Raw genomic sequence first — 26,799 nt, 5'->3', positions numbered from 1 at the left:
AAAAAAAAAAAAAAAAAAGCAACATCCAAAAGAATATCTATAGAGTGCTATCTTTCACATAAGAAAGGAGACAGAAGAAAATACACATGTATCTGTTTGTTTGTACCAAGAAAAAAAAATACAGGAAGAAAAAAACAGAAACCAGAAAGAGACTGGTTACCTACAAGGGCCGTGTGGGAAAGAGGTGGAGAGAAGGAGGAAGTGGGTAGGGAGTAGGGATGAGGACAAAGTGACACTTCTCTGGGCATATCTTCTAAATGGTTAACTTTTAGAACTGCCATGACATTTCACATAACTTCACATACTCAAAAGTAAACAAACAATTAAAACCAACCAGGACACAGGGAACCAAACATGGAATACAAATGCTAACAAAGGGACCTAGCAGATGACAGATGAATAATGGAAGCACAGGAAGGGGGAGGAGAAGGGAAGAACTCACCCGAGTGACTCTGGAAGACAGCAGACACGTGAGGCTGAAGACAAATGGCAGTGGGTACATGTGTGTAATCTAGTCAGTAAAGGGGTTCCTTCCAGGCTGTGGGTTTGCAACTCTGGAACTACTTTGTGTGTGTACTAGAATGGAACAAATAATAAATATAGATCATGAGAGCCGGTTTCCCACCACTGGAGGAAGAAGCTATAGATAAGGGGAAGGACAGCTAGAATAAACCCGAGGTGCTGGACTAGAATCAGAGATCAGGACACAGTCCTGGCCTTTAACATTTACTGTATGGACATAGATGTACAGAGCCTTAGACATGTGGAGAGGGTTAACTCACACACGTGTATTCCCCAGGAGAGGGCCAAGAGCAAGGGCAGCCCAGTAGCAATGGGCACATCTAGCGGCCAGATCCTGGCTTCTAAGCACCATTCTCCAAGAAAAGGAACCAGGCTTCTTGGGAGAAGCAGTTGATTCTAGGGCTGACACAGGAAATAAGATGAACCTGGAGCATCTTGGGTTGCCAGAAAGTAAGGAATTGCTCAAAAGAGAATGGGGCATATTCAAAGGACACAGGTGCCAGCCTGAAAGAGCTCTTAATTGCCGAAACTAGAAAAGTTCAGGGAAAAAAATAAATGACAAAAGTATCAAATGTTAATAGAATAAACTAAATATCCACGAGTCCATACGGAAATAAATAAGTAAACACATAGATAAAATACATAGATAAGAGGGACAACTCTTCCTAAAAGCAGAATTCCAACTAGCAAATGTAGAAAAAAAGAGGAAACTTGAAATCACCCTTAGGCAAACACCAACATCCCTGAAATAATTACTGCCCCCCCCCCCCATGTTGAACGCCCAAATTAGTTGAGGGAAGTTTGAGGAGGCAGAGTATGCATCATCTCAAAGAATCTCCCTTAATATATTTATTAACTACATAGGAAGAGATAACCTTGCAGTGCAGAATCCCAGCAGCCGCACCTCAGCCAAGTGATAAGGTCAACGCCCACAGCAATGGGCACAGACGCAGCATGCACCCTCGACACAGGGCACCAGAGAGGCCACCGCACCACCCCTCTGGCATTCTTGCCATCGATGAGAAACCCTAAACAAGGGACATTCTACAGCATAACAGGCCACTCTTCTTCAAAGCGGACTGGAGGAGACTAAGGAGGAATGAGTGAATTTGACGTGGGAAGCTGGGTTGGTTCTGGGACGGAGAGACAAGTGCAGTGAAATTTCATTAATGAAATGAAACTCCATTAGGTTATTAACAGGACGGTATGAATACTACGTTTCTCGGTTTTTGCAGTTGTCCTGGGGTTATGTAGGACGCTAGCATCAGGAAGAGCCGGGTGAGAGGTTCCCAGGAACTCTCCGTACAGTTGTCGTCACTTTTCTGGAAGTCCGAGATGAGTTCAAAATAAAAGACTTTAAAAATCTATATTGGGTACCTGTTATGTACCAAGCCCCGTTCCAGATGCTGACAAAGTGTCAGTGCACAAAATAGACTCTGCCCCTGTAAAGGACGGAAAACCCCAAACCATTTTTTCTGTTCTCACTCTCACCACACTCTCCTGTACTTCTGGTCACTGAAATGTATGTGGGGGTTTTCCTACACATGAAGCAATTCTCCAGTAGACACCAGATGGTGTCAACTTAATTCTGACACTATCTATCTGGAGACAGTGTCAGATCCCATCAGTTAGGAGATCAGTCTCACAGCCTGCCCCCCACTTTAGACAACAATCGCAAGCCCCAGGTTGACCTGTACTTCTGACCAACCAGCTATAAACCGGGGGTTCTCATGACCCCTTCCTCTGGTTGAATTAACTTGCTATAGCAGCTCACAGAACTCAGGGAAACACTCTACTTAACATTTACCCATTTATTGTAAAGGATATTAAAAGGATACGGATGAACAGCCAGATGAGGAGGTGCACAGGGCCGGGTGTGTGAGAAGGCACTGAGCTTCCATGCCCTCCCTGGGCACCACCCACCAGGGACTATCACGTGTTCAGCTATCCATAAGCTCTCCTTGAACCCTGTCCTTTTGGGTTTTGGTGGAGGCTTTATTATGTAAGCGTGATTGATTACATCATTGGCCACTGGTGATCAACTCAACCTCCAGCTTCTCTCTGCTTGACCTCCAGGGAGGACTGAAAGTTCCAACCCTCTAACCACATGGTTGGTTCTCCTGGCAACCAGCCCCCATCCTGAGGCTATCCTGGAGCCCCCCCAGCCATCAGTCATCACTTTGAAGATTCCAAGCAGTTTAGAAGCTGACTGCCTGGGCCGGCCCGTGGCTCACTTGGGAGAGTGTGGTGCTGATAACACCAAGGCCACGGGTTCGGATCTCATATAGGTATGGCCGGTTGCTCACTGGGTGAGCGTGGTGCTGACAACACCAAGTCAAGGGTTAAGATCCCCTTACCGGTCATCTTAAAAAAAAAAAAAAAAAAAAAAAGAAGCTGACTGCCAGGACAAGGACTTGTGGGTGATGGGGCCAAGCAGGCACGTCAACTGTCCTCTGCTCGTATCTTTGTTGACACTGCCATGGTGTCCCTGTCACTTCATCCTGGAGCTGCCTCTTCACAGCTGGGTCTTATTCCCATGTTCACACCCTTGAGTGATTTGTTTCCAACAGGTAGAATGTGGCACAGCTGGCTGACTGTCACTTCCGTGGTGATATGCTGTGAGCCCCCATCGCACTAGCTGACTCTCTCCAGCAACCGCCACAAGTCTTCCACCTGCAAGGAAATGAATTCTGTCAACAGCCTGAGCGAGTTTACTCTGATGAATACACTGGCTTTAGAAGACTACAATCATCCAGCAGTTATAATCTGCCTACCACCTTCTCTTTTTAAATCACAGAGTGTAGTAACATTGAATTTGGGTTTATGCTGTAACAGCAGAGTAACTTTAAGACACATCCCTGGGCTGGCTGGTTAGCTCAGTTGGTTAGAGCACAGCCTTGTAACACCAAGGTCAAGGCCAGCCATCAAAAGTAAAATAAATCTGTAAAAAAAAAAAAAAAGAAAAAAAAGACACAGCCCTTACATTGACATTTGATGCATTTTTGCAGGAAAAGGCTGCATGAAATTGGTTGAGAAAGCACTATTTTCTAGGCCAAATTGTGGTCTGCAAAGCATTGTATTAGTCTAGATCAAAGACTCAGGGGACACTATTTTATGCGAATTGCTAATTCTACACAGACAACAGATTTTGTTCTAATTTATATCTTTGGTCAACTCGCTATAAGAAATTTTGATGTTTTACTCTTTTATGGGATCCCCGTCTTTAGTTGCTAGTGACCTGGACAGAACAATACACAAAAATATGATTTATAAAAGTTACATTTTTGTCTACCAGACTAATATGGTGTGTTTGTGAATATTACAGTTGAATACATCTGCTCCTAATGAACACTTTTCCTGACTGTTCACATATAAATAAGATTAGCATAAATTAGAGGTCGGCAAACTTTTCCTGTAATGGGCCAGGTAGTATTTTCAGCTCTGTGGGCCATATCGGTTTCTGTTGCAGTATTTTAACTCTGCCATCATAGCACAAAAGTAGATATAGACAATATGTAAATTAACAGGTGTGGCTGTGTTCAATAAAAATTTATGCACACTGAAATTTAAATTTCATGTAATTTTCATGTATGAAATATTATCTTTTGGTATTTTTCAGCACTTTAAAAATATAAAAACCATTATTACCTCACAGGCCATACAAATACAGGCAGTGGGCCAGATTTGGCCTGTGAGCTAGAGTTTGCCAACCAGTGATCTAAGTATCTACTGGTTAAATGGATACAATATAACCTGTGCCATCTTGAGATCACAGGTTAAGACCCCATAAAATTTTTTGCTTACCTGGATTTCATCAGTATGCTGTGAAAATAACAACACATCCTCTTGTTTGCTTGAAAATAGAAAGAACACAGAAGGCAAAATGCAATAATCTCAGCCCCTTCCATTTCTCCCATTCTGAAAGCTGAGAGTTAAGATAAAAGCAAAGTGTTTAAGGACACTTCTCAAAGACAGCGTAACCTTGGCCAGAGAGGAAGAGATGGGCAGCTTCCATCCAAGGCTGTCTAACGCCTACAGACGGAGAAGATCGCCCATCTGGGATGGACCTTCAAGGCTTTGCTCAAACAACGGGAATGAAGTTCTGTGGTTGGGAAGGAAGAGGATGGAGACTCAGGATTTCTCTGTCAGGCACACAGAAGTTTGGACTTTAAAAATAAGAAGGTGGGGGCTTGCTGGTTGGCTCAGTTGGTTCGATCGCAGTGTTTTAACACCAAGGTTGAGGATTCAGATCCCTGTACTGGCCAGTCATAAAATTTTTTTTTAAAAATAAGGGACTTTCTGTTGTCTCCCACAGCGAACTTCTCTCTCCAGGCCCGCACGAGCAGGCAGAAGATGGGCTCGGGAGTCAGGAAGCTAGTTTAACAGCCTGGAGTAAGTGTAGTGTTTCCATTTGCCATACTAATAAGTATGATAAAGAACATATCAACTAATTTGGGAACTCCTGTTAGCTCGTTTGTATCCAAAACTCCAATGACATTGAAAGTATGAACTGTTTCTCCATTTTTAGAAATTCAATTATAGACCTATGCAACTGCCAATTTGGTAGAAGAAAAAGTCAATACATGAAATCCATGAGATGGAATAAATAAAAGGACTTTTCTGGCAGTAAGAGAATCAAATGATTCTAGAATATACCCCTCTTAATTGAATCATTTTACCACTTTAAACCTATCATTAGTTGTTCTTTGTAATGTAACGGATAAAAAAGATAAAAATCAGTTTCATATTTTGCACAGATAGGTACTACAAAGATGAAAATAAGCATTTTTATGACAATGATATTAGCATTTTATCGCAAATTTCCTTACCCTTATCATACAGAGGCCACTGCACCATGGCCCATACTGTCATCGGGCGCTCCTGTGTGGCTTTTGGTGTACTTCTGACCACTCACAACTGTCAACGAAGTGAGAAAAGCAAAAGCAAAACAATAGCTGCTGTGGCTACTGGTCTCACATTCATTTTTTCCCCTAGTTAAAAAAAAAAAAAAAAAAGATTAGTTTGGCTGGTTAGAGTGCGGTGTTGTAACACCAAGGTCGAGGGTTCAGATCACCATACCAGCCAGCCACCAAAAAAAAGAGAGAGAAAAGGAAAAAAGTAAGGTCTCAAACACGGGAATTATTTTTCTTCATAATAGTTTTATTAGTTTGCATACTGTTTGTCAACACTCAAGTTTTTTCTCTCTTACTTTGACACACAAATCCATTCAGTCAGTGTCTTCTTCTCCCCATATTTCATATATTGTAACATTATTGTGTGGCTCTGCAGGCAGCTCTGAGCTTTGAAGTCTGAAGTTACCGCGAGTTGCCATGGCATCTTTAAGATTCCGCACCTTGGACATGAATTTCACAAGGTCCATCTCGAGTTGGGTTAAGGAATTGAATGCATAGTCTTTGTTGGGGGAGGCATTTTGATTTTTCTTTACTGGAGAGCGAAATGAACAGCCACGAAGGCTGGTAGGATTCTGCTCCTGTCAAGAAAGATACTCAGGGTGAATAATACTGTTGACTTTGCTGGTTTTGACCCAGTTCCGAGAGTTGGGCTCATCTAAGAGAAGATGGTTCTAGCATTGCTCTATTCCAGGCATTGCCAAACTACGGCCAATCTGGCCCACAACCTGTTTTTGCTAATAAAGTTTTATTGGAATGCAGCCATGCTGTTTTATTTGCATGTCTGTAGCTGCTTTCACACTACAATGGCAGAGTCAAGTAGTTGCAATGGTCTCTACCATATGGCCCCCAAAGCTGAAAATAGTTACTCTCTGGCCCTTTACAGGAAAAGTTTGCCAGCACCTGCTCTAGTCAGTTTGGATACAGTTATCAGGAAGCATTGGGTCTGCCTAGGAGAGAATACGTAGCCATATTTCTCTTTTCCACTTCTAGCTGAAAGAGTTGTTTAATCACCTGGGGACCAGCTGTTACTATTTTACACCTTTATCCCTTTAGTACAGGTCTCATATTTCCTTTACTTGGGATAATTATACCATTTCCATTTAGTTCAGAAACTTGTAATAAGCCAGACAAAGGAAATTTTAAAAATCAGAGACAGTGAACGTGGCTCTGTAAATAATTTCGGCCTGCAACATACCATAAGTTCTTGAATCTATCCTCAATTTCAAAAAAAATTCATTTAACAAAAAAAATTGTGAGCCAGTAAACAAAAGGTCATCTTCAACTGTCTGACTCAACCTCTGTGGGTCTGGGGACTACCATCTCCACTCACAATACACCAGGAAGTGAATTTGCCAACTTTGCCCAGGACTGTGAGGTAGGTTCTTTCCATTCAAATGTGTTATTCTTAACAGTCCTGCCTGTACTGGCTAGAACATCTGTTTCTCCGAGTCTGAGGTTTCTGAGCCACATTCAGTCAATATGATGTAAAAAATGAAGCCATCCTTACCTTTTTCTTCTCACTATCACTTCGAAACTTTATTATCACATACAGCACAGCAACAAAAAAAAGCCAGAGCCATTTGCTCCCAAGCCAGCCTTGGGCATGCTCTGGTAGATTCTGCCTGATCCGGAAGTGCCCTCCGCAAGGCACCTTGCCCTGGGGCTCTCTGGCATTGTCCGTCAGAGAAGACAACATAAAGGCATAGCCACAGGAGAGGCACAGGGGCAAGAACAGGAACCATCTCAGCATCCGCATGGTGAGCAGAGGTGGGGCGGGAAGCTGCTCATGGTGGGTTTGCTTGCCTTTGCAACTGGGAGTCTGGGGACCTAGTGTGGGCTGGGCCATTGGTGATGTCACAGAGGCCCTGAGCCCCAGGCAGAGCTGGCTATTGTGATGACTCTGGGGTGAGGACAATGAGGCTCACAGTGGTGGCCTGGGAGTAGGATTCAAAGACAGATGGAGAAATTTCCAGCAGGCAATAAAAAAGGGAGAGGACGGGAATGATAGGATGCCATCTTCTTGCCCAGTCTTCACTTGTTTGATCCAGACATCCTGTGGGACAGAGGAGAGAAACACTGTTGCCCCTATAGACTGGGAGGGCTACACCACCACAGGCTACAGACTAGGAGCCACCGACGCGTTTTGTTTGGCCTGCCTCGTTTCTAAAAAAAATTATTTGCCAGCATTTAAATGTTGGGGCGAACTTCACTTAAAAACTCCAGATTTCTGGCTTCCTTTGAAACTATGGAAGCTCTGGTAACATTGGGCCCACACTCTGCTGGAGCCAAGCAGGAGACGCCCCTCTAGGCGGCCACATTCTCTGCACAGTTCCCATCACTCCCTGTCACCTCATTCCATTAACTTTACCAGAGTGTGCAATCCCTGGGTTAAGAACATAGATTATTTAATTAAAACTGTGATAAGAACAGGGAGCTTTAAGATAATAGAACAAGTGTACTGCTCTAAATTCAGATATGTAGGAAGAGTTTCCAGAAAAAGGTATTTGGGTAGAACTTAAGAGATGGTCAGGACTTGATTTTTAGGGAAGAAGAAAAAAAAAAAAGAGTTGACTGGGTAACATGGGGAGGGGGTTGACACCTAGGCCTGTGTGAAGACCCCGAGTAAGAAGGACACAGGCTAGTTGACAGCTGAGCCTGACTTCAGGAACAAACCCAGGACTCACCAGTATGTTTGAAACCATCAGTTGTGTTAAATGACAGGAAACATGAAATGTTGGTGCATGGAGCACCAGTTTGTGCCTGTTCCCTGGGTCACCCATACAGCAGTCTTCCTCATGAAGGGTCTGATTCAGACTCCTGAGGAGTAAAACTTTCTACTGAGCACCTTCACTGTGCCTCAAACTGTGCTGGGCTCTGGGCAGTGATACAGAAGTTCTGTGAGAATATTCTATAAAACTGTGAAAGGGGAAAGCGAGTGCTGAGCTGTGCTGCACAGATTCCTGCTCAGCTCAGGAGAGGACAGGGGAAGGCGGGCTTCCTACCAGAGACCATCAGGGCAGGGCTTGGAGAGATGCAAGTCTGCAGGTCGATTAGAAAACAGAATCAGAAACTGTTGTGAACCCAGCCATCCTGATGGCTGCTACTTCAGTGTCCATACGAGAAGCAGCTGGCCCTGATGTCCTGGCTATGGGCTGGAGGGTCCCTGCAACCTCAGTCTGGAGGCCTGTCTCTGGCATCAGGCTGTTCCCTGTCCCCAGTCTCTCCTGATCAGCGTCATGAGGCTCTTGTGGGAGAGCCCTTCCAGCTGCTGTGAGTGATGACTGCCGTGTATTTTGGGGTGCCCCCACATCTGCATGTTGCCTGTATTTTAAGTCAATTGTCACAAACAGTGCTCTTAAATCTGGTGGTTATGGTTTGATGATATAGTATGGGGCAAACAGACTTGATTTACGTAAATGACCCCAACCAACTGAAATACTCAGTGAATTTTTCGCACATGATTTTTGTTACATGGAAATGTTCATGTGGATTTCGGATAGGAATCACTTTTGTTTTTCTACATTGTGTTCAAAAGTCCAGAGCACTTTTTGAAAGAACAGAACCAGTAGACAAGCAGGTAAGCTCTGAAAGAAAGTGAGCCAAGATGCTGGGTACCAATCAATATTTATTAAAGAAAAAGAACCTGCTGGGCTGCACTCAACGTGACAGGCAGCTCAGGGCTGCCCTCAAAATGGAGGACAGCAGCTAACCTAGGGCGGTGGGAGCTTTTATTGGTATGTTGGCGCCAAGAGCTGGGTGATGTAATTCCGTCGTGGGGATTGAGGTAGGTCATGGGGATGGAGAGTTCTGCGCATGCAGAAATGCCGAAAATATCATTTCCTCCAAAACCATGAGGCTTCTTGTAAAAGAAAACGGGGGAGGGGAGGGGAGGAGATGGACAGTGCCATTTTGTACTTGTGCTTGTCTAAAATGGCGCTGGTTATGTTGCAGATCTATTATTCCTGCCTTTTAAGTATAGGGAAAAGGGGAAAAGGGCGGAGGTCGCATTCTTCTGAAGCCACTTCCTGCTGGAGGTGGGTGGAGAGGAAAAATCAGGTGGAAAAATCAGGCTAAACAAAAACATCGCGTTGGTTTCCTGGGTGGAAGCTGTGTTCTTCCAGGTCTCTGATCTAGAGAGGCTGGTATCATCCTCCTCCCATGAAGTGTTCAGTGACACTTTGGTTGATGAATGCCTGCATGCGTTCCTGTAAGAAATTAGAGAAACACCGAAAGAGGCAGGGGCCGAGAAGAAGAAGCAGGCCTATCATGGTTAAGGGTCCTAATAGGGGTATAAGCCAGGGTATCCAAGGGTTCAGTGAAATGGTTTAAGTTGTTTTGGATCACCCCGGACTTATTTACATAATAACAGCATTCCTCCCCCAAGAAGAGGCAGGTGCCTTCCTTTTCGGCTGTAAGGAAGTCAAGGGCCTGATGGTTCTGTAAAATGACTATGGCGAGTGAGGTGACCTGTCACCGGAGGGAGGAGATGCTATAGTTCTTCTGAGAGTTTTTGACAGAATTGAGAGGCAGTAGCAAGGCCCGCTATGCCAGTCCCAGTTGCAGGAAGGATCCATGCCCCAATTAAAAGGTACAATTGGTGCCCTACAGGAGCAGGGGCACTTCCTGAGGGGGGGCGGGGCGAAGTTAGACCCAGTCCCGTCTCCATCTCTCCATCTGTCTGGACAGTGATGTAGGGAATGAGCCAGACGAATATGCAAGAAATCATGTTAGGGGCAGGCAAAAGGATAACGTAGTTTTACAAAGGAAATATATTGCAGTTTCAGGGCATGGATGAGGAGGGGGTGAGTGAATGGTAGTGTTTGGTGTTAGTGAGGCAGAGTGTGGGCAGGCCCCACATAACGCTGACAGTCCCCCCGAGGTGAGTTTAGAGGAAAGTGAAGAGACGTTTGCGGAAACGTTACAGGCTGCATCAACGGGGAGGGGGTGACCACAAAAAGTTTCTCATGAAGTGGGAGACAGATTTGTCACTTGGGGACCAGTCTGATTCGCTGAGGACTGCATTATCCCTGTGGACCTGGAACCTCCACGTTCCAGGTAAGGGGGAGCATTGAGATAGGAGGAAAAACATGGGAAGGATGCAAAGGGTTAGGGAGCCAAAAGAATTTGAAGGGTATTTTGCCACAATGAAATTGCTAAGAAGCATCCTACTGACAGGAGGTAAAGGAGTGCCGGGAGAAATCTTCCTATAATGTTACACTACTTTGGGGCAGCACTGGCTAATCCTGTAGCAAGTATTAGAACAGGTAGTATAATAAAGGTTAGGGACACAGGGTGGCATATACTTATCATGTCCACAATGGCAAACCCGCGATAGCAGGTCGGGACCAGTCTTGGAGTAGCTTTTGTGCAAGGGATGTGGAGCAGGCCTACAAGAGTGAGAGGATAATCGCTGGGGGAAAGATCATCCTTCTTCTGGGATTGGGGGAAGAGTGGAGGTCCTGGAGATTTTCAATTTTGCAGGTCCTAAAATGAAGTGTAAGGAGATGTTGGGTTGGGGGTTGAGTAGAGGGACCCCTCTGGCTTGGTGTTAACAGATTTTTGGCTAAAGTCTCAGGTGCTAGTTTTACCAAGGATAAGTGATACCAAGGGGCCTTTCCTGGTACTTTTACTGCCCTGGGGGTGGTGAGAAGTACTGTATAAGGCCCTTCCCAACATGGTGAGAGGGGCTTTGGGATTTGGGTCTTAATATACATTTGCTGTCCCAGGCTTAGTTTAAAGTCTGAGTGGGTGGTGGGGAAAGGATGAGGTAATAGAAGGTTGGCCTATTCCCTAAAAAGATCCCTAATGAGTGAAAGAGTAGGGAGAAACTGGCCTAAAGGCAATGAGCTGGAAGGGAGAGTTGTGAGAGTGAAGGGCCTACCATACACTAGTTCGAGGGGGCTGAGGCCTGTGGGTTTGTGGGGGGCAGCTCGTAGGAGAGTGAGTGCTAAAGAGAAAAGTTGGGTCCAAGGGAGGCGAAGTTCCATGGACAGCTTGGTGAGGTGTGTTTTTATGAGGTGATTGGGGCAAGCCAAAATGAGGGACTGCTGTAGCATCCTCTGAAGTGCAAGGAAAAGCCTCAGTCCATCCTGAAAAGGTATCTACTGATGTTAGAAGATAGCGCATCCTTTTGTGGGGAGGCATGTGAGTAAAGTCAATTTGCCAATCCTGGCCAGGAGTGTATCCTCTGGCCTGGCGGGGGGGAAAGGATTGGAGCAACGAGTACACAAAGGACAGTTTTGAGTGATTTGTTTTAGTAACTTGGCCATGTGGGGAGAGTAATATAAGGGCTGAAGAAGGCGTAGTAGGGGTTCATAGCCTATATGAACCGAATTATGGAAATCTAAAAGGACTTGCTCAGCTTGTGTGGTAGTGAGAACAGAGCGACTGGAGAGGTATACCAGTTGTCTTTCCTCTGTGCTCCCAATTGTTGGAGGTGTTGCATTTTGGGGGGTGTGTATTGGGGTGAGGGCATGGGGGCCATGAGAAGGACCTGAGTGGAAGAGGAAGAGTGGGGTCCTGATGACTGAGCAGCCTGTTTTATGGTTAGATCCACCAGTTTGTTTCCCTGGGCTATGGGGTCATTGGAGGTTTGGTGTCCTCTGCAGTGTATAACCCATCTCCATTGGGAGTTGTGCAGCCTCAAGAAGTATCTTGATAAGATGTCCGTTTTTTATGGGTCCTCCCTGAGTGGTCATGTATCCTCTCTCCTTCCCTATGGCCACGCAGGAGTGTAGGATGTGGTAAGCGTACTTAGAGTCAGTGTATATATTGACTCGTTTGTTACTTGCTAGAGTGACCGCGGTTGAGGGCAATGAGTTCTGCCTGTTGGGAAGTGGTGTTGGCGGGGGGATGGCTGCCTCGATAGTTTGTTAGATTCACTATGGCATAACCTGCCCAGGGGGCGGGCGTGGAGGTGGCGCCCCCATCTACAAACCAGGTATGTTGGGGCCGTGTGATGGGATGTAGGGAGATGTGTGGAAAGGGACTGAGAAAGAGGTAAAGCCTCCATGCAATTGTGTTCTAAGGGTTGTGAGTGTTTTGGGATGAAAGTGGCTGGATTTTAAGGGAGGGAGAGGTTTAAAGGAGAACTGGGAGCTTTCAGTGAAAGTAAGATAAATAAATTCTAGGCGGGGAGGGGAGAGAATTAACTTGGCCTTATGGCTGTGAAGGTCTTGACTGTTTGTTGTCCAAAAGTTAGTTTACAGCTTTCTTGTGCTAAAAGGGCAGCTCCTGCCAAGGCCCATAAATAGGGGCCCATTCTCGAGCTGTGTCTAGTTGTTTAGAGAGGTATGCAACAGGGGAGAAAATACCTCCTGCCTCTTGTCCCAAAACCCCAACTGCCAATCCTTGGGTTTTAGTGATGTATAGGATAAAAGGATGAGATAGGTTTAGAAGAGATAGAGCTGGGGCTGTGAGGAGAGTGGCTTTTAATCGCTGGAAGAGAGAATGAATGGGCTCCGTGGGATCTAAAGAAATGGTAGGATCCCCTTTGGCTGCCTCATAGGGTGGTTTTGCTAGCACGCCAAAGTTGGGGATCCACATGTGGAGATATCCTGCAAGCCCCAGGAAAGAGAGAATTTCACTTTGTGGTAGGAGTCGGGAGTTCAGAAACTAGACATTTGTGATCCACCATTATTTCTCTGGTGTTGGGGATGAGGTGGACTCCCAAATAGGTGACTGAAGGAGAAGAAATTTGGGCCTTGCTGGAGGACACTCGATATCCCCTGGAGACCAGGAAATTAAGGAGAGCAACAGTGTGGGCCTGTGAATCCTCATAGGAGGGGCTACAAAGGAGGAGGTCATTCACATATTGTATTAAAGTCCTAGAGGTTGGAGGAAGTTCAGATAAGTCTTGAGCTAAGGCCTGGCCGGAAGGTGGGGGCTATCCCGAACCCCCTGAGGCAGTACTGTCCAAGTAAGTTGGACAATGGAGTGTGTCGGGATCAGTCCTGTACTAAATGGTATGAGCTGTTAGCCTTTATAACCAGAAGGATGGGTGTATTGAAAAGCAAGTGGGTAGGCTGTAAGAGATGAGAAGAAAGGAGTTTGTGTATGATGAGTTTTAAGCCTATTAGGTGTTTGTTAGCGATGGGGTACTGTGGGACATTAGGGAACAAAGAGGGGTTCTGCAGTTTAACAAGGATAGGGGAATGGTGCATAGCAATGGAGGGAGAAGTGTCCCATACTATGAGATTAATCTTATCCGAGGGGGAGGGGGAGGGGAAGGTGGAAGCCTCAGGGGCAGGTCTGGGTGTGGCCTGTTACAGGAGTATTGTAGCTGGAGTTTAAGTGTTTAGGGTAAGAGAAGCTTTTGAATTTGAAAAGAATGTCCCATCCCAGTAAGGGGGTGGGCATTGAGGCATTGTTAAGAATTTGTGTGTGAATTGGATGTGTTTTAGGGTATAAGAAAGGGGTTGTCATCGTGGGTGGTATTCTGATCCTGTGACCCCTACTATTGTGATAGAGGATGGGGTTGTTGGCATATTCAGGAAGGGTAAAGTAAGTGGCTCCTGTATCGATGACAAAAGAGATAGGCTTACCTGCCACAAGGAGTTACCCTGGGCTCATGCGTGGTGATCTCTGTGGGGGCCTCAGGCCCTGGGCATCATCAGTCCTCCTCTTGGGCAAAGCCTAGAAGCTCCGGTAGAGATGGCTGTGGAGCTGAAGGTTGTGGGTTAGAAACTGGGCCACTTCCTCTCTGGCGAATGGCACAGTCAACTCCCCAGTGACCTGGCTGTTTGCAGCGAGGACAGGACCTGGAAGGAGGCCTTGGGTTAGGACAGACTCTTACCCAGTGGCCCAGTTGACTGCATTCGAAGCAGTTTCTGGGTGGCTTGCCTCTAGAGGTAGCTGGCTTTGGAGTATGTGAGCCACAGATGGCATTAGCCAGGGGCTGGTATTTGGTCTGATCTCTTTTGTAACGATCTTTTTTTTTTTTTTTCCTATTGTTTAAAAATCCTTGAAAGCTGAGTTGAGGTGGTAGTGTAAAACTCCCCATGCCTGCAGGGGAGTTTGGGTCTATACATGTGTATTCACGTAAAGCCTCAGAGAGGGAGGTTAGGAACTTGCTGGGATATTCAGTGGATCTCTGTGTGATTTCTCTCAGCTTCTCATAATTGACTGACTTGTGAGTAGCCTTTTGGAGGCCGTAAAGATCCCAATCCCCATGGCCGGCCTGGTAGTCCTAATTTGGGTCCATGCAAGGAACAGCAACGCCTCCCACAGGCCACCTGTTATTTTGAGCATGTACCTCGTCTGCCTGTCATTAAGCTGCCATCCAGACCTGCTCCCTGTACATGGACTCAGACAATTCCCTCCATCCCAGCCACTTCATGGAGGGGATATAAAGGAGCCAGAGCTGAGGCAGGGTTGTTATCTGACGAAAGGGGAGAGGAGAGGGGGGTGGTTGGGTGGCTGAGGATAAAGAGAGGGAAAAGGCGGAGGGGCTGGTGAAGGATTTGGAGTGTACGAAAGTAGTCAAGGTGGCCTGTATAGGGAGCAGAGTACTCTGACAAGATCAAAAGATTGATCCAAGTCCAGAAGGGGAGGTTGAGCATGAGCTAGGAGAATTTGAGACATAGGACAGTTTTGACAGAGAAGAATGTGTTCAGGGATCAGAGAAGGCCTGAACAAGGAATCTCTCCATCTTGCCATTTCAGTGACTATCTAAATTGAGAGTGCCATCTTGTGGCCACTGGGATCCATTGTAATGAGGCATTCGAGTTTTAATGTCTCCCTGGAGGCTGAGAGATTGGCCAGGGTACAGCCCAGAGGCAGAGAGCATGGAGTACACTAGAAAACAAGATGTTTAGGTTTCGATTGTGAGGATCCCATTTAGACGGTGAGAAAGGAAATGGGCAGTCCTCCTAGAAGTGTGCCAACAAAGAGCATCCTCTTTGCTGTCCACCTTCTTTTAGAGAGAAAAGCCACCGACCAGCTAGAGGAGCATCCTCCAATAGCTTGGGGGCATGAGAAAGGTTCCCTCAGCCAGACACCGGGGCTTTGAGAACGAGAGAGAGAGTGAGTTGGGGGAAACTGAGATGAGAGAGGACTGACCCACTGACTCACCCTGAATTGAGGCCAATGTTGGATGTGTTGGTCTGAAACAGCAAAAGGAGAGAGTACCAAGTGTACCCGGTTCGGCAGGTCTGGGAAGGGTGGCCAGGAGGGGCCAATCAATCCGAGAGAGAGGGGAACGTCTGATGGTCTGTCCAAAACCCTTCCTGGCTTTTGGCACCATAATGAAAATGTGAGCTGAGATGCTGGGTACCAATCAAGCTTTATTAAAGGAAAAGAATCAGCCAGGCTGAGCTCAAAGTGACAGGCAGCCCAGGGCTGCCCTCAAAATGAAGGACAGCAGCTAACCTAGGGAAGTGGGAGCTTATATTGGTTTGTTGGTGCCAAGAGCTGGGTGATGTAATTCTGGGGTGGGGATTGAGTTAGGTCATTGGGATGCAGAGTTCTGTGCATGCGGAAATGCCGAAAATTTCATTTCCTCCAAAACCATGAAGTTTCTTGTAAAAGAGAATGGGGGAGGGGAGGGGAGGAGGTGGACAGCGCCATTTTGTACTTGGGCTAGTCTAAAATGGCGCTGGTTATGTTGTAGATCTATTAAGCTCCAGTAAGATTTTGGGGAGACTTTTAATTTCACTTTCCAGAAATAAAGGACAGTGGTGAGTTACACAGACTGTATTTTGGTGAGTTTCTTCATCCTCAATTTTGTCCTCAGCTTCCTCATTGCTGGAAAGTGGCTTGGGTCCTGGGGCAGATGGAGAAGGAAGAGCAGGCACATTCTCCCCTTCCTCTCTCTGGCCAGCACCCAAAGCCATGGCCTCAGTGCCCTGTGTGGAAGCCTTTCACTGAAATACTCACCAGGGAAGGATTCACTGCAGAGACAGCATGGCGAGTGGCTTGATCAGAAGAATGGCAATCTACCTGACTACTCTGAGCCTCAGTATCTTGCCTATAAAATGGGGTGGTGGCCATCGTCCCACCTCACAGGGTTGCTGAAAGTCCCATGAGATGAAGCCTGTCAAGTGCTTGGCTCTTTAGGTGAGCCCTGAGAACAATGTGAGCCACTGGCCATCTTTACCCTGCTCCCTGCCCCTGGCATCATGCTGGGCACTGTGGGTGGGGGCACAGCTGGGGGACACATTCTCCCTCATGTGGGGTAAGAGCCATGCTCAGCACAGTGGTCCTCAGGCCTCTGAAGAGGCGATGCCTTTGCTGAATATTAAAGGCTGAATAGGAATCTCCAAAGAAAGCTCTTCTCCTTCTCCCACCAGGTGAGCCCTCCACTGGGCAAAGGCAGGGCAAGAGGCTGTACAGCCCAGGTGGGAGCCTGAGTACCCCAAGGAGGCTGGGGCAGAGCTCTGAGATCCTGAAGTCACGATGCTGAGGACACAGCCACTGGGTTACTGGAAAAAACTGGTCACAGCCAACATAATCAAAACAAAAAAAGATCGACTGATTAAGGCTAAAAATAAAACTGAACCTGATGGAAATAATGGTCATTAAAATAAAAAAAACCAACTCATGAGAGCGGAAGCTGTAAGTAGTAAAATCTGACTAAAAGGATTAATCAAGTTTTCTTCATAAAGTTAAAATAGAGAAGAACAGATTGTGGTAAAAAATAATTTTAACCAAATAATAAAAGAACAAATTATGGAATAATTTAACAAAATAAACCGGGGGAAAAATAATTAGAAAATGGTTTAACTGGACAGTATAGAAAATTGGTTAGGGAAATAAAATGGCTAATTTGGGTTTGTTCTGAAAAAATTCATAACAAAAACTCACCAGTTAGTGTAATTCTGATTAAAATGCTTCTGTATTCACAGTGTCAAAATGTCCTTGGGGGCCAAGCCCATGGTGCACTCGGGAGAGTGTGGCGCTGGGAGCACAGCAGCGCTCCCGCCGCAGGTTCAGATCCTATATAGGGATGACCAGTGCGCTCACAGCGCTCACTGGCTGAGCGCGGTGCAGCGGTCTCAAAAAGGACAAAAAAAAAAAAATGTCCTTGGGGCTAAACCTTCTCACCATTTTGAAGCAGAGTTTTGAACCAGACACAACAGGGTTTTAGAAAGAGCAGTGGCCTCAGGGCGGTTCCACCCTCGCCCTGGAACCATCCCCACCACATCTCCAACACAGACCCACCTGCTCGCCTCCCACCCCCTGACCTTGCACTTTTTCCTGCTTTTGAAGGAAACCCAGTGCCCTGGGCTGTGGCATAAAGAACCAATCAATTGGCTTGATGATATCACTATGCTGGGCCCAGAAATTCTTGGTCCTTCATTAGCAGTCTCATCAGAAGTGTCAATAATTACTGACTCCAACACACATTAAGGATAGAAAAAATATACCAATTTTATGTACAATTCCCCTTTTACCTTCTGATGAGGGTAGAAAAGGTGGAATTCCTATGATTTCGTGGAATTTCTCCCACCATCAATGCAATAGCTGCGATGTTCTTACCAAAACATTAGCAGAAGGAAGAGAAAAAAATACAGACAGTTGAGAGGAAAGGTGGACTTGCTTTATTTTTGTACTAAATCATCAGGTGCCCAACTAAAATCTCTGCTGGCTTCAGAATAAGATAGGGAGGACTCCCCTATGTACTAGACCAACAAGCTCCCAGCTCCCTCCAGGGCTGGAGAGGGACAATGCCCTTCAAAGACTCTGGCAGGCAGAGCGTATTTGAAATTCATCCTTTCTAAAGCTTGGTTTCACCTGGCCTAGTTAATTTTTCATTGTCAGCAAAGCCACTAGAATTTTAGTCAAAATGAGCCAACCACACACCCATGAGGAGTCTGGAGTCTTTCATTATTGCAGGCATAAAAAGTGCAGCCAACACGACTTTCCGGCTGTGGAAAAGTCCAAATGCCACTGCAGGCGGGAGTGAGCATGAACACAGGCCTGTAGGAGAGGGGGACGGGCACTCGGCAAACCACCCATCACGTCCTCCCCAGAACCCATGAGCCTCACAGTAAGAGTGACCATGCCAGCTCAAAGATTGTTGAGGACAACTTTATGACATGGTGCAAACGGAGCTACACCAGAGAATACATAATACAATCAGAGGATCACAACAACCTGCCTACATGGAAACTGAAAAGAACCTTCTTGGAGAGAAGGAGCTGCAGGCTTCAGAAGCAGTAGGATGTGTGGGTGACCCAGTGAGCTGACTCCTCCTTGGAGCGTTTGGCGGAGCTGTGAGTTGTGAAGAGGGACTTATAGGCTTCAGATTCCTCACTGTTGACAATGGACCTCTTCGTGGCTCCAGATAAAGGCTTCTCAGCTTTTCCAGAAGAGCTCCCATTTGTTGCTGGAAAAATGAAAAGCCAAAATGTTTAAGGTTGGGACTAAACATCACTCCAATATCACATTCTCAAAAGGGAAAAAGCAAGTTGCTCTATCCCAGGCATTTCCCTCCTACTTCCTGTGATGAATGCTGAAATGTGTAACCTTAATCACTGACTCCTGAAAAACAGACAACGCTATGACTTTTAAATTTGTTATTTAATATCCTACTAATTGCTACTTGCTACATCCCAGCACTGCAAATGGCTTAAATTAGATCGTCCTCACGAGGCAAGTGCCTGCTTTACAAGGGAGGAAACGGAGGCACCAGGAAGCCAAATGATCCACCCCAGGCCTGGCAGCTACATGAAGAGCCAGGACTGTAACCAGGGAACCACTGTGGATGCTGTTTATAATACAAGATTACACACTGTTTTACCTAATAAGTCTGTGTTTTTCTTTTGTGAAATAAATGCTTTTCCTTGAGTTAAAATAAAGAGCTTCAAAAGAAACTGACTTTTGGCCAAGAGGCAGGTGGAGAGAAGGGACACCAAGTTGCACATGTGGAACACATAAAAATCCCAACCGTGAAGAAATCAGGAACATTCCAGACTAGTACCCTGAGCCACAGTCCACTCAACAGTCTCTACGGTATGTCTGAGTCCAGTTCTCTGTGCAGCCTCAGCTTGGCCCCAAGCGCTTACTCAACAGGAAAACGGAACAATCAGGATTGGGGCCAGACCCCTCCAACCCTGACCGGGCTCCTGATTAGGGGTGTGTCACATACATCTCAGTTACCCCACTCAAGAGAGCTCAGTGAACTACGTAGAGACACGACTTAGGACAAGCTTGTGTTTTCTCACATGTTCACAGGTTTCCAGCTTCCTAAAGAGCTCACTGTTGTCTCACAAGGACCCACCTGCACTTTTGGGAGCTGAGTTGGTTTTCTTCTCTCTAGAATCAAGGCCAGTTTCTTCAGGTTTCCCTATCTTAACTTTTGATGACCCTGGGGATTCTATAAAAGAAACAAAGTAAGCAAATCAAAACAAAACCAAGAAACAAAACAAAAGCATAAACTTAATTTAGGAAACAGCCCTACAGTCTTATTTTACTAAAATAAGGACCTCTTACCTTCACTGACATTTGATTTTGAAATGGACTCTGCTGCCTTGGGTTTCTTTGTTTTCTGTAAAAAGAGAGAGGAAGTTGGAGGATGTTCTAAGACCCACTCTATTTCAGCACCATTGTGCTGCTCACTGTCCCGGGAGCCCTACTGACAGGCCGATGCAGTTCACATAGGGCAGGTACTCATTTTGAAGGAGGCTTCTGATATTCCATTAGTTCTAAACCTTAATCCTTTGCATGTGTTTCCAGTTATACATGTTTGCCTCACATGTTTGCCTTGCTCAGTTTTGTATTTATATTCCAAAAATCACATTCTCAAAAATATTAAATGAAGATGACAGATTTCAATGATAACAGCCCATGTTAATGGTGACTACTGTATACAAAGGAGTAGTTACATGAATAATAACATAAAGTATATATGAGTGTGTAAAGTCCAGCTAGCATAAATATGTACTAAATCGTAGCCATTCCAGTAACTCTTTCAAAGTTGTCAAGCTGCTTTCACATTTGTTTATTTAACTGTAAGGTCTTGAGGCTTATATTAAAAACTATTTTAGCTAATTCTCCTAAACTCTGGATTTCTTTTCTTTTTTTTTTCTTTTTCCGTGTCCGGCAACGGATCGCAACCCTCAGTGTTGCCCCCGTACCGGACCGGGACAGGCAACGGGATCGCAACCCTCGGTGTTGCTCCCGCGCCTCGCTCAGCCAGTGAGCGGGAACCGGTCTGTATGTGGGATCCGAACCCTCGGCGGGAGCGCCACCGCGCTTCCCAAGCGGCGCACTAAAGCAGTGCGCCACCGGGCCGGCCTTTTTTTTTTTCTTTTTAAGATGACTGGTAAGGGGATCTTGACCCTTGACTTGGTGTTGTCAGTACCACGCTCTCCCAAGTGAGCCACAGGCCAGACCTTGGATTTCTTTTGTTATATGTTTAGGCACTAGGATTTTGTTACTCATAATAGTTATTTTGGTTAGCAAGAATTAAAAAAAAAAAATCTAACTATTCTAAAATTACACAGCTGTTTTAGAACTGATTCAATTGCAGAAATAACAAATAGGACTATGTTCATTCCATTTACTTTAAACATGTCATTTTCCTAAATATCCAAAAGGTGGCACTAAAGATATGCGGCCTAATTATTTCAGAAGGCCGCTTTCACTACATTGATAAAAGACCTTGCTCAGGCAATGGCCTTGACTTGTAACATACATATTGAATGTGATTTATAACACTTGCACAAAACATAAAAACCTTCTGTTCATTTCATACATACAATGCACGCATTTGAATTTTGTGAGAGTTGATGCTCAGTCCTTCAAAAAATAGAGACAACCATTTATTTCTAAGCCCTCCATTCATAGCTGAGTTTATTTAAAATGCATGAGCAGCAATGGGTTAGGAAATGTTATGTCTGTTTCCAGATGCAAGCATATTTGGGAAATATTTTGGTATCCTGGCATCAGTATCTAAGAGGCATTCCCAGAAGCTCTGGTGAGTACTTTGCAGAGAGGGGCATGTTATTTCCACTGGGCTTTGAACGACCTGGCAGGAAGCCTGTGACAGAAAACTCATTAAAGTAAATGGTCAAAGACTGTATTAAATCTTTAGTATCCTACTTGAAAATACAATTTTTTCCTTTTCTGTTTTTAAAAATTGAGTTTGATCAATTGTAGCAATGAAGAAACAAGTAGATCCCTTTTAACAATCGTCCTTTGTCAAAAATACCTCAAGCTTTTTTCTTTCTTTTCCTTGCTCTTATGATAACAAAATCATAGCACAGTCATGTGATGCATAATGACGTTTTGGTCAATGGCAGATAATGGCGCTGAAAAATTCCCTCAAGAAAACTGATAGTGAAGAGTTTAGCAGAAGCTTTTACAGACCTCAACAGGCTCCTTATAAAGTTTGAAAATATGGACCCCAACACTGAAAGGTTTTCGTTAACAGAGAGGAACATTGATGGTAAGTTATGTGCTTATAACTGATGAAAAAAAGAAACAAACCACAGCAAGTCACCATGGACATATTTCTGAAAAGTGACACCTCCTTAAGAAAAGCCTCAGGCAGGCCCTTTAGGAGGTGCTCCAGAAGAAGGTGCTGCTACCCTAGATGACAGCTCTACTCATGTTACTGCCGCCCTGAAGACCTCCAGTGACAAGATGTGGCGATGCGGAAGACAATGATATTGATGATCCTGACTCTGCGCAGTCCTCGGCTAATGTGTGTGTTTGTGTGTCAGTTTTTAACAAAAATTTTAAAAAGAAAAAAAATACAAAATAAAAGATGTTCAAAATAGAAAAAAGCTTACAGGATGAAGATGTAAAGAAAAAAATATGTTTGTACAGCTGTATAATGTGTTTGTGGTTTTTTTTTTTTGTTTGTTTGAAGACTGTCTTAACAAGCACAGCTCATCTGTGCTGAAACTAAGGCTGGGTTAAGATGGGGTTTAGGTCCTCATTAAAGTCCACAGCATAGAGTTTAAGAGGAAATGATGAAATGGTGCTCCCTGAAACATCTCTTCTTTAAATTTAATTAGACAAATTATACTCAAACTAGTAGATGCCCTGGGAAGGCAATCAACATTAGGGCTAATAAAAAGCTTGAATAGTATAAAAGGGCTGGAGGAGGTATTGTAGAACCTTTCTAGCACTTATGAGAGGTAAATTAACACCAATTGCTAAACATAGAAACTGGATAAATTTCAATATTCATTTAGAAATTAATTTTATGATGCTGTCCTAAGTATTAAAATACAGGTTATACTTAAATCATTCAAAGTTTGGCATGTTCACACATGTGCACAAAGTATTTGATAGATATTTACACACTGGGAGACACAATTATGGTCTGACTTTGGAGTTTTGGCAGATCTGGGTTCAAATTCTGGCAAGTTTCCCTACTAGCTTTTTTTGGGTGCGTGTGATCCGAACCCTCGGGCGGGAGCGCCGCCGCGCTTCCCAAGCGGCGCACTATCCAGTGCGCCACCGGGCCGGCCCCATGTGTTTGTGTTTTAAGCTAAGTGTTACTACAAAGAAGTCAAAAAGTTAAAATTCAAAAGTTTATAAAGTAGAGAAAGCTAAGGTTAATTTATAATTAAAGAAAGAAAAATTTTTTTTCATAAATTTAGGTGACCTAAGTGCACAGTGTTGTACAGCAGCGCACAGCAATATCCTGACCTCACACTCACTCACCACTCACTGACTTACCCAGAGCAGCGTACAGTCCCGCAAGCTTCGTTCACGGTAAGTGCCCTGGTACAGGTGGGCCAATTTTATCCTTTATATTTTTAGCATGACTTTTCTATCTTTAGATATGTTTAGATACACAAATTCTTACTACTGTGTTACAACTACAGTGCCTACAATATTCAGTACAGTAACATGCTGTACAGCTTTGTAACCCAGGAGCGACTGGCTGTTCCATATGGCCTAGGTGTGTGGGAGGCTGTATACCATCTAAGTTTGTGTAAGTACACTCTATGATGTTCACACATGACAAAATCGCCTAACGACACATTTCTCACAATGTATCCCTGTCATTAAGTGATCCATGACTGTAATTTAGAAAACCAACTTAGAATTAACACACATATATATATACCTGTATTTGTTTTTTAACCTTAAGGCAGCACTTAAATAACCGAGTTTAAATGACCGAGTGGCTCTTTAAATATTTCTCATGAATGTTTTATTAATTTTATTAATATCTTTTTTTTTTTTTTTTTCCTTTTTGTCTTTTTTTTTTTTCGTGACCGGCAACGGATCGCAACCCTCAGTGTCGTGCCCGTACCGGACCGGGACCGGCCACGGGATCGCAACCCTCGGTGTTGCTCCCGCCCCTCGCTCAGCCAGTGAGCGGCCGGTCTGTATGTGGGATCCGAACCCTCAGCGGGAGCGCCACCGCGCTTCCCAAGCGGCGCACTACAGCAGTGCGCCACCAGGCCCGCCCCTATTAATATCTTATAAAACTGCTCCACAGGGTATTTCTATTGTCATTTAACTACAAAGTTTGGGCACAATTCCTTGTAGTACAGAATCATTTATATGCATTATTTTCTACTTAAGTAAAATGACAAAAGGGAGAAATGCAAATGCATTTGGCTCTTTCTGATAATTCTGGATCCATGCATAGTAACAATGCACCCATGTGCTCAAGCATCAGCTTTAGGTCTCCCAACCATCAATTATATATTATTCCAGGGTGATATGGTCCTGTCCTTTCTTCTATTATAATAATAATTTAAAAACCAAGCCTCTGAAAAGTCTTAAATTATTACTCACCTCAGACTGACACTGGTAAATGCATGCCCATATAAAGACAGTCTATTTTTTTCCCATACTTTTATGTCCTCAGGATACTGAAACTAATTTTCTAATACTTTATGCATTCTTTTGCCTTAGTTCTGATTACATAAAGTTTTCTCCCAAGTGAACCCTGAGCCTAACTTTTTTTTTAAAGAACAAAAAATTTGCCATTTAAAAAAGACCTGTGTTACACAGCTATCAACTGTAAATACTTAACAAATAATAAACTGTACTACTGGATCCAGAATTGATGGCACAATGAATGGTTTTTTAGCTGATGCACTGTTTTGAGCCTGCTCGTTATGTCATATCATTAGCCACTGCTGGAAAGTGGTTCCAAACACAGGATGCCAAAACAAAGCCTTAACATGCACTCATCCACCAGAGCTTTGGTCATCGTCACCAGCACTGTATTGCTGGGCTTCTTTCTGGGGAGCTTGAAGTGCCACTCAGCATGACCAAGCACCCCAGTGGGAGGGCTCAGGAAGGGAGGGAGAGGCTCCCACCTGCGGGCAGCTCCTTGCCACTCAGAGCACGGTCGAGGGGCTACGTGCAGCTGCCCTGGAAGTGGTGAGAGACGTAGACTCACGGGCCTGTGGGAACCCAGACTGCCAGGTGACTCCTGTGCACATTCAAATCTGGGAAGTATAGGATCTTTACATTTGCTGGCATGATAGGTGACTTTTCCCTTTTCCTTTGTTTTCCAAGTTACAAAAACCGAGCATATACTCTTTCAAAATCAATGACAGTGAGTGCAATCATGGTTGCTGCCTTTCCCTGAGGGTTCATTGTGGCCATGCTCTGTGTCAGTGTTTCATGGGCATGCTCTTTTTGATCCTTCTGACAACCCCACATCCTATGCAGGTGTCCTTACTACTGTCACTTCACTGATAACAAAACTGAGCGTGGCAGAGCAGAACTGCTGTTTGACACAGCCAGGCCATGGCTAAGTCCCACCACTTGAATCTGTTTCTAGGGCCCAGGCCCTTCTAGGTTATAAAAATCTCCTTGACCACTGCAAACCCCTAAGCAGCCATCAGTACCACAGCCTGGTGGTTTGCAATTGGCTCTGGAGCAGAGGAGGAGGCTGGGCAAACCCAGAAACTCTACTTTCGCCTAAGACTCTCTGAAGGTGAGGGACAGAAGCAAACTCCCGTTACCTTCTCCAGCTTCACTTTCAGCCTCCTCTCCTCCATCCTTTTCTTCAGCATTTCCACATCCTCCTTGGTGCCATTGAGCACGATGACATCATCCTCCTGGAAGGCCACCCCACACTGGAGAGGGTAAAAAAGAGAAGACAGATTCCATCACCAGGCAGAAGGAAGCCACTTTCAGTCCCCCAAGCACACTCCCAAGCACTGGCCCTCAAGCTCTTAGTAAATTCCTACTGTTTTCCCACCTGCATCTTGGCTCAGCCACTTTTCTGGGCCCCTGGCTTGGGAGGTTTCTGTGCACACAAAGTGTCAGCATAGCAAGCCTGAGAGTGCTAGCTTTGAAAGGGCCTACTTGCAAGGTTGGCCCCTGGCTGCTGTCTGGTAACCTGGATTTGGGGAGGATTTCCACCATTTCTTATCAAATAAGGATGGTTCACTGTACCTAGACTGTTCGCATAAACAATATGGTTCATGTTAAACACCTGCTTTCCTTCTGGGAGTCTGTAATTTCTGTATTTCACCCTGCAAGTGCTAGGCGGTACGCTGAATAAGTCATGGACTCTGCCCTCTGTGAGTTGGGTGGGGATTTCCTAAAAATATAAAATGGAAGAGAAGTGAGCTTATCATTACCATTTTGTGTATGAAACTTCTCCTGATCTCCCTGCCTAAGAACGTGGCTTTAACTCATAGAAGGGCATTCTCGGTTTTTATTTTATATCTATTGATCTCCATTACCTTTTTTAGGGAGTGGGGCAGCAGAAATCATGTTCTATCTCTTATCTCACAGTACAATACTTATGACAGAATGCTAAGAGTGGGCTCTAAAGAGGAAGGCTTGACTAGCATTTACATTTATCATCTAACCTGCCTTTTTAAAAAACAGATTTATTGAAATACAATTTACATAACATAAAGTTCACCTAAGATTTCAGGCACTCTTACTACACACACACAAACAGGTAATTATGTGAGGAGATACAGATGTTTACAGGATAAATTGTTTACAAACTAACATGTAAAGTATACAATTCAATGGCTTTTAGCATATTTACAGAGTTGTGTGACCATTACCATAACCTAATTTTAGAATATCTTCGTCACTTGCAAAAGAAATCCCACACCCATTAGCTCTCGCTCCCCACTCCCCTCTTCCTCATTCTCAGGCAACCACTAGTCTACGTTTTGTCTCTATGGATTTGCCTCTTCTGGACCTTTCATATAAATGGAATCATACAATATATGATGTGCGTGCGTGCGTGTGTGTGACTGGCTTCATTCATTTAGCACAATGTTTTCAAGAGCCATACATATTGTAGCATGTATCAGAACTATATTTCTTTTCTTTTTTTTTTTTTTTGTCTTTTTTTCGTGTCCGGCAACGGATCGCAACCCTCAGTGTCGTGCCCGCACCGGACCAGGACCGGCAACGGGATCGCAAACCTCGGTGCTGCGCCCGCACCTCGCTCAGCCAGTGAGCG

General features: G+C 44.8%; 2 protein-coding genes across 2 annotated transcripts in view; both read right to left on the bottom strand.

The window, feature by feature from the left end:
* Positions 1-5,746: 5,746 nt before the first annotated feature.
* On the bottom strand, positions 5,747-7,266 carry FAM209A (family with sequence similarity 209, member A). The gene is made up of 2 exons (XM_008584762.1): positions 6,943-7,266; positions 5,747-6,013 (listed from the first exon to the last, which is right to left on the bottom strand). Exons 1-2 carry the CDS (start codon positions 7,189-7,191, stop codon positions 5,750-5,752), a joined length of 513 nt encoding a protein of 170 aa, XP_008582984.1. The 5' UTR covers positions 7,192-7,266; the 3' UTR covers positions 5,747-5,749.
* Positions 7,267-17,951: 10,685 nt separating this feature from the next.
* RTFDC1 (replication termination factor 2 domain containing 1) overlaps positions 17,952-26,799 on the bottom strand; it is a 48,819-nt gene continuing 39,971 nt past the window's right edge. Inside the window, exons 6-9 of the mRNA XM_008584761.1 lie at positions 25,328-25,441; positions 19,869-19,923; positions 19,657-19,752; positions 17,952-18,762 (exon numbers count right to left, since the gene is read on the bottom strand). Coding sequence (XP_008582983.1) covers positions 18,584-18,762; positions 19,657-19,752; positions 19,869-19,923; positions 25,328-25,441 — 444 coding nt within the window. The 3' untranslated portion in view covers positions 17,952-18,583. The remainder of the gene's footprint in view (positions 18,763-19,656; positions 19,753-19,868; positions 19,924-25,327; positions 25,442-26,799) is intronic.

This window comes from Galeopterus variegatus, unplaced genomic scaffold, assembly GCF_000696425.1.
Source record: "Galeopterus variegatus unplaced genomic scaffold, G_variegatus-3.0.2 Scaffold3366, whole genome shotgun sequence".
NCBI lineage: Eukaryota > Metazoa > Chordata > Mammalia > Dermoptera > Cynocephalidae > Galeopterus > Galeopterus variegatus.
Note: the sequence above shows the minus strand (reverse complement) of the source record. Positions and strands in the feature narration are given on the sequence as shown.

Bases quoted from the DNA above. Each gene is read 5' to 3' on its own strand.
- FAM209A (XM_008584762.1), bottom strand. From the start codon at position 7,191: ATGCGGATGCTGAGATGGTTCCTGTTCTTGCCCCTGTGCCTCTCCTGT. The intron at 6,014-6,942 runs GTAAGGATGGCT...CTTTCTTGACAG, and splicing joins GTGATAGTGAGAAGAAAAAG to GAGCAGAATCCTACCAGCCT.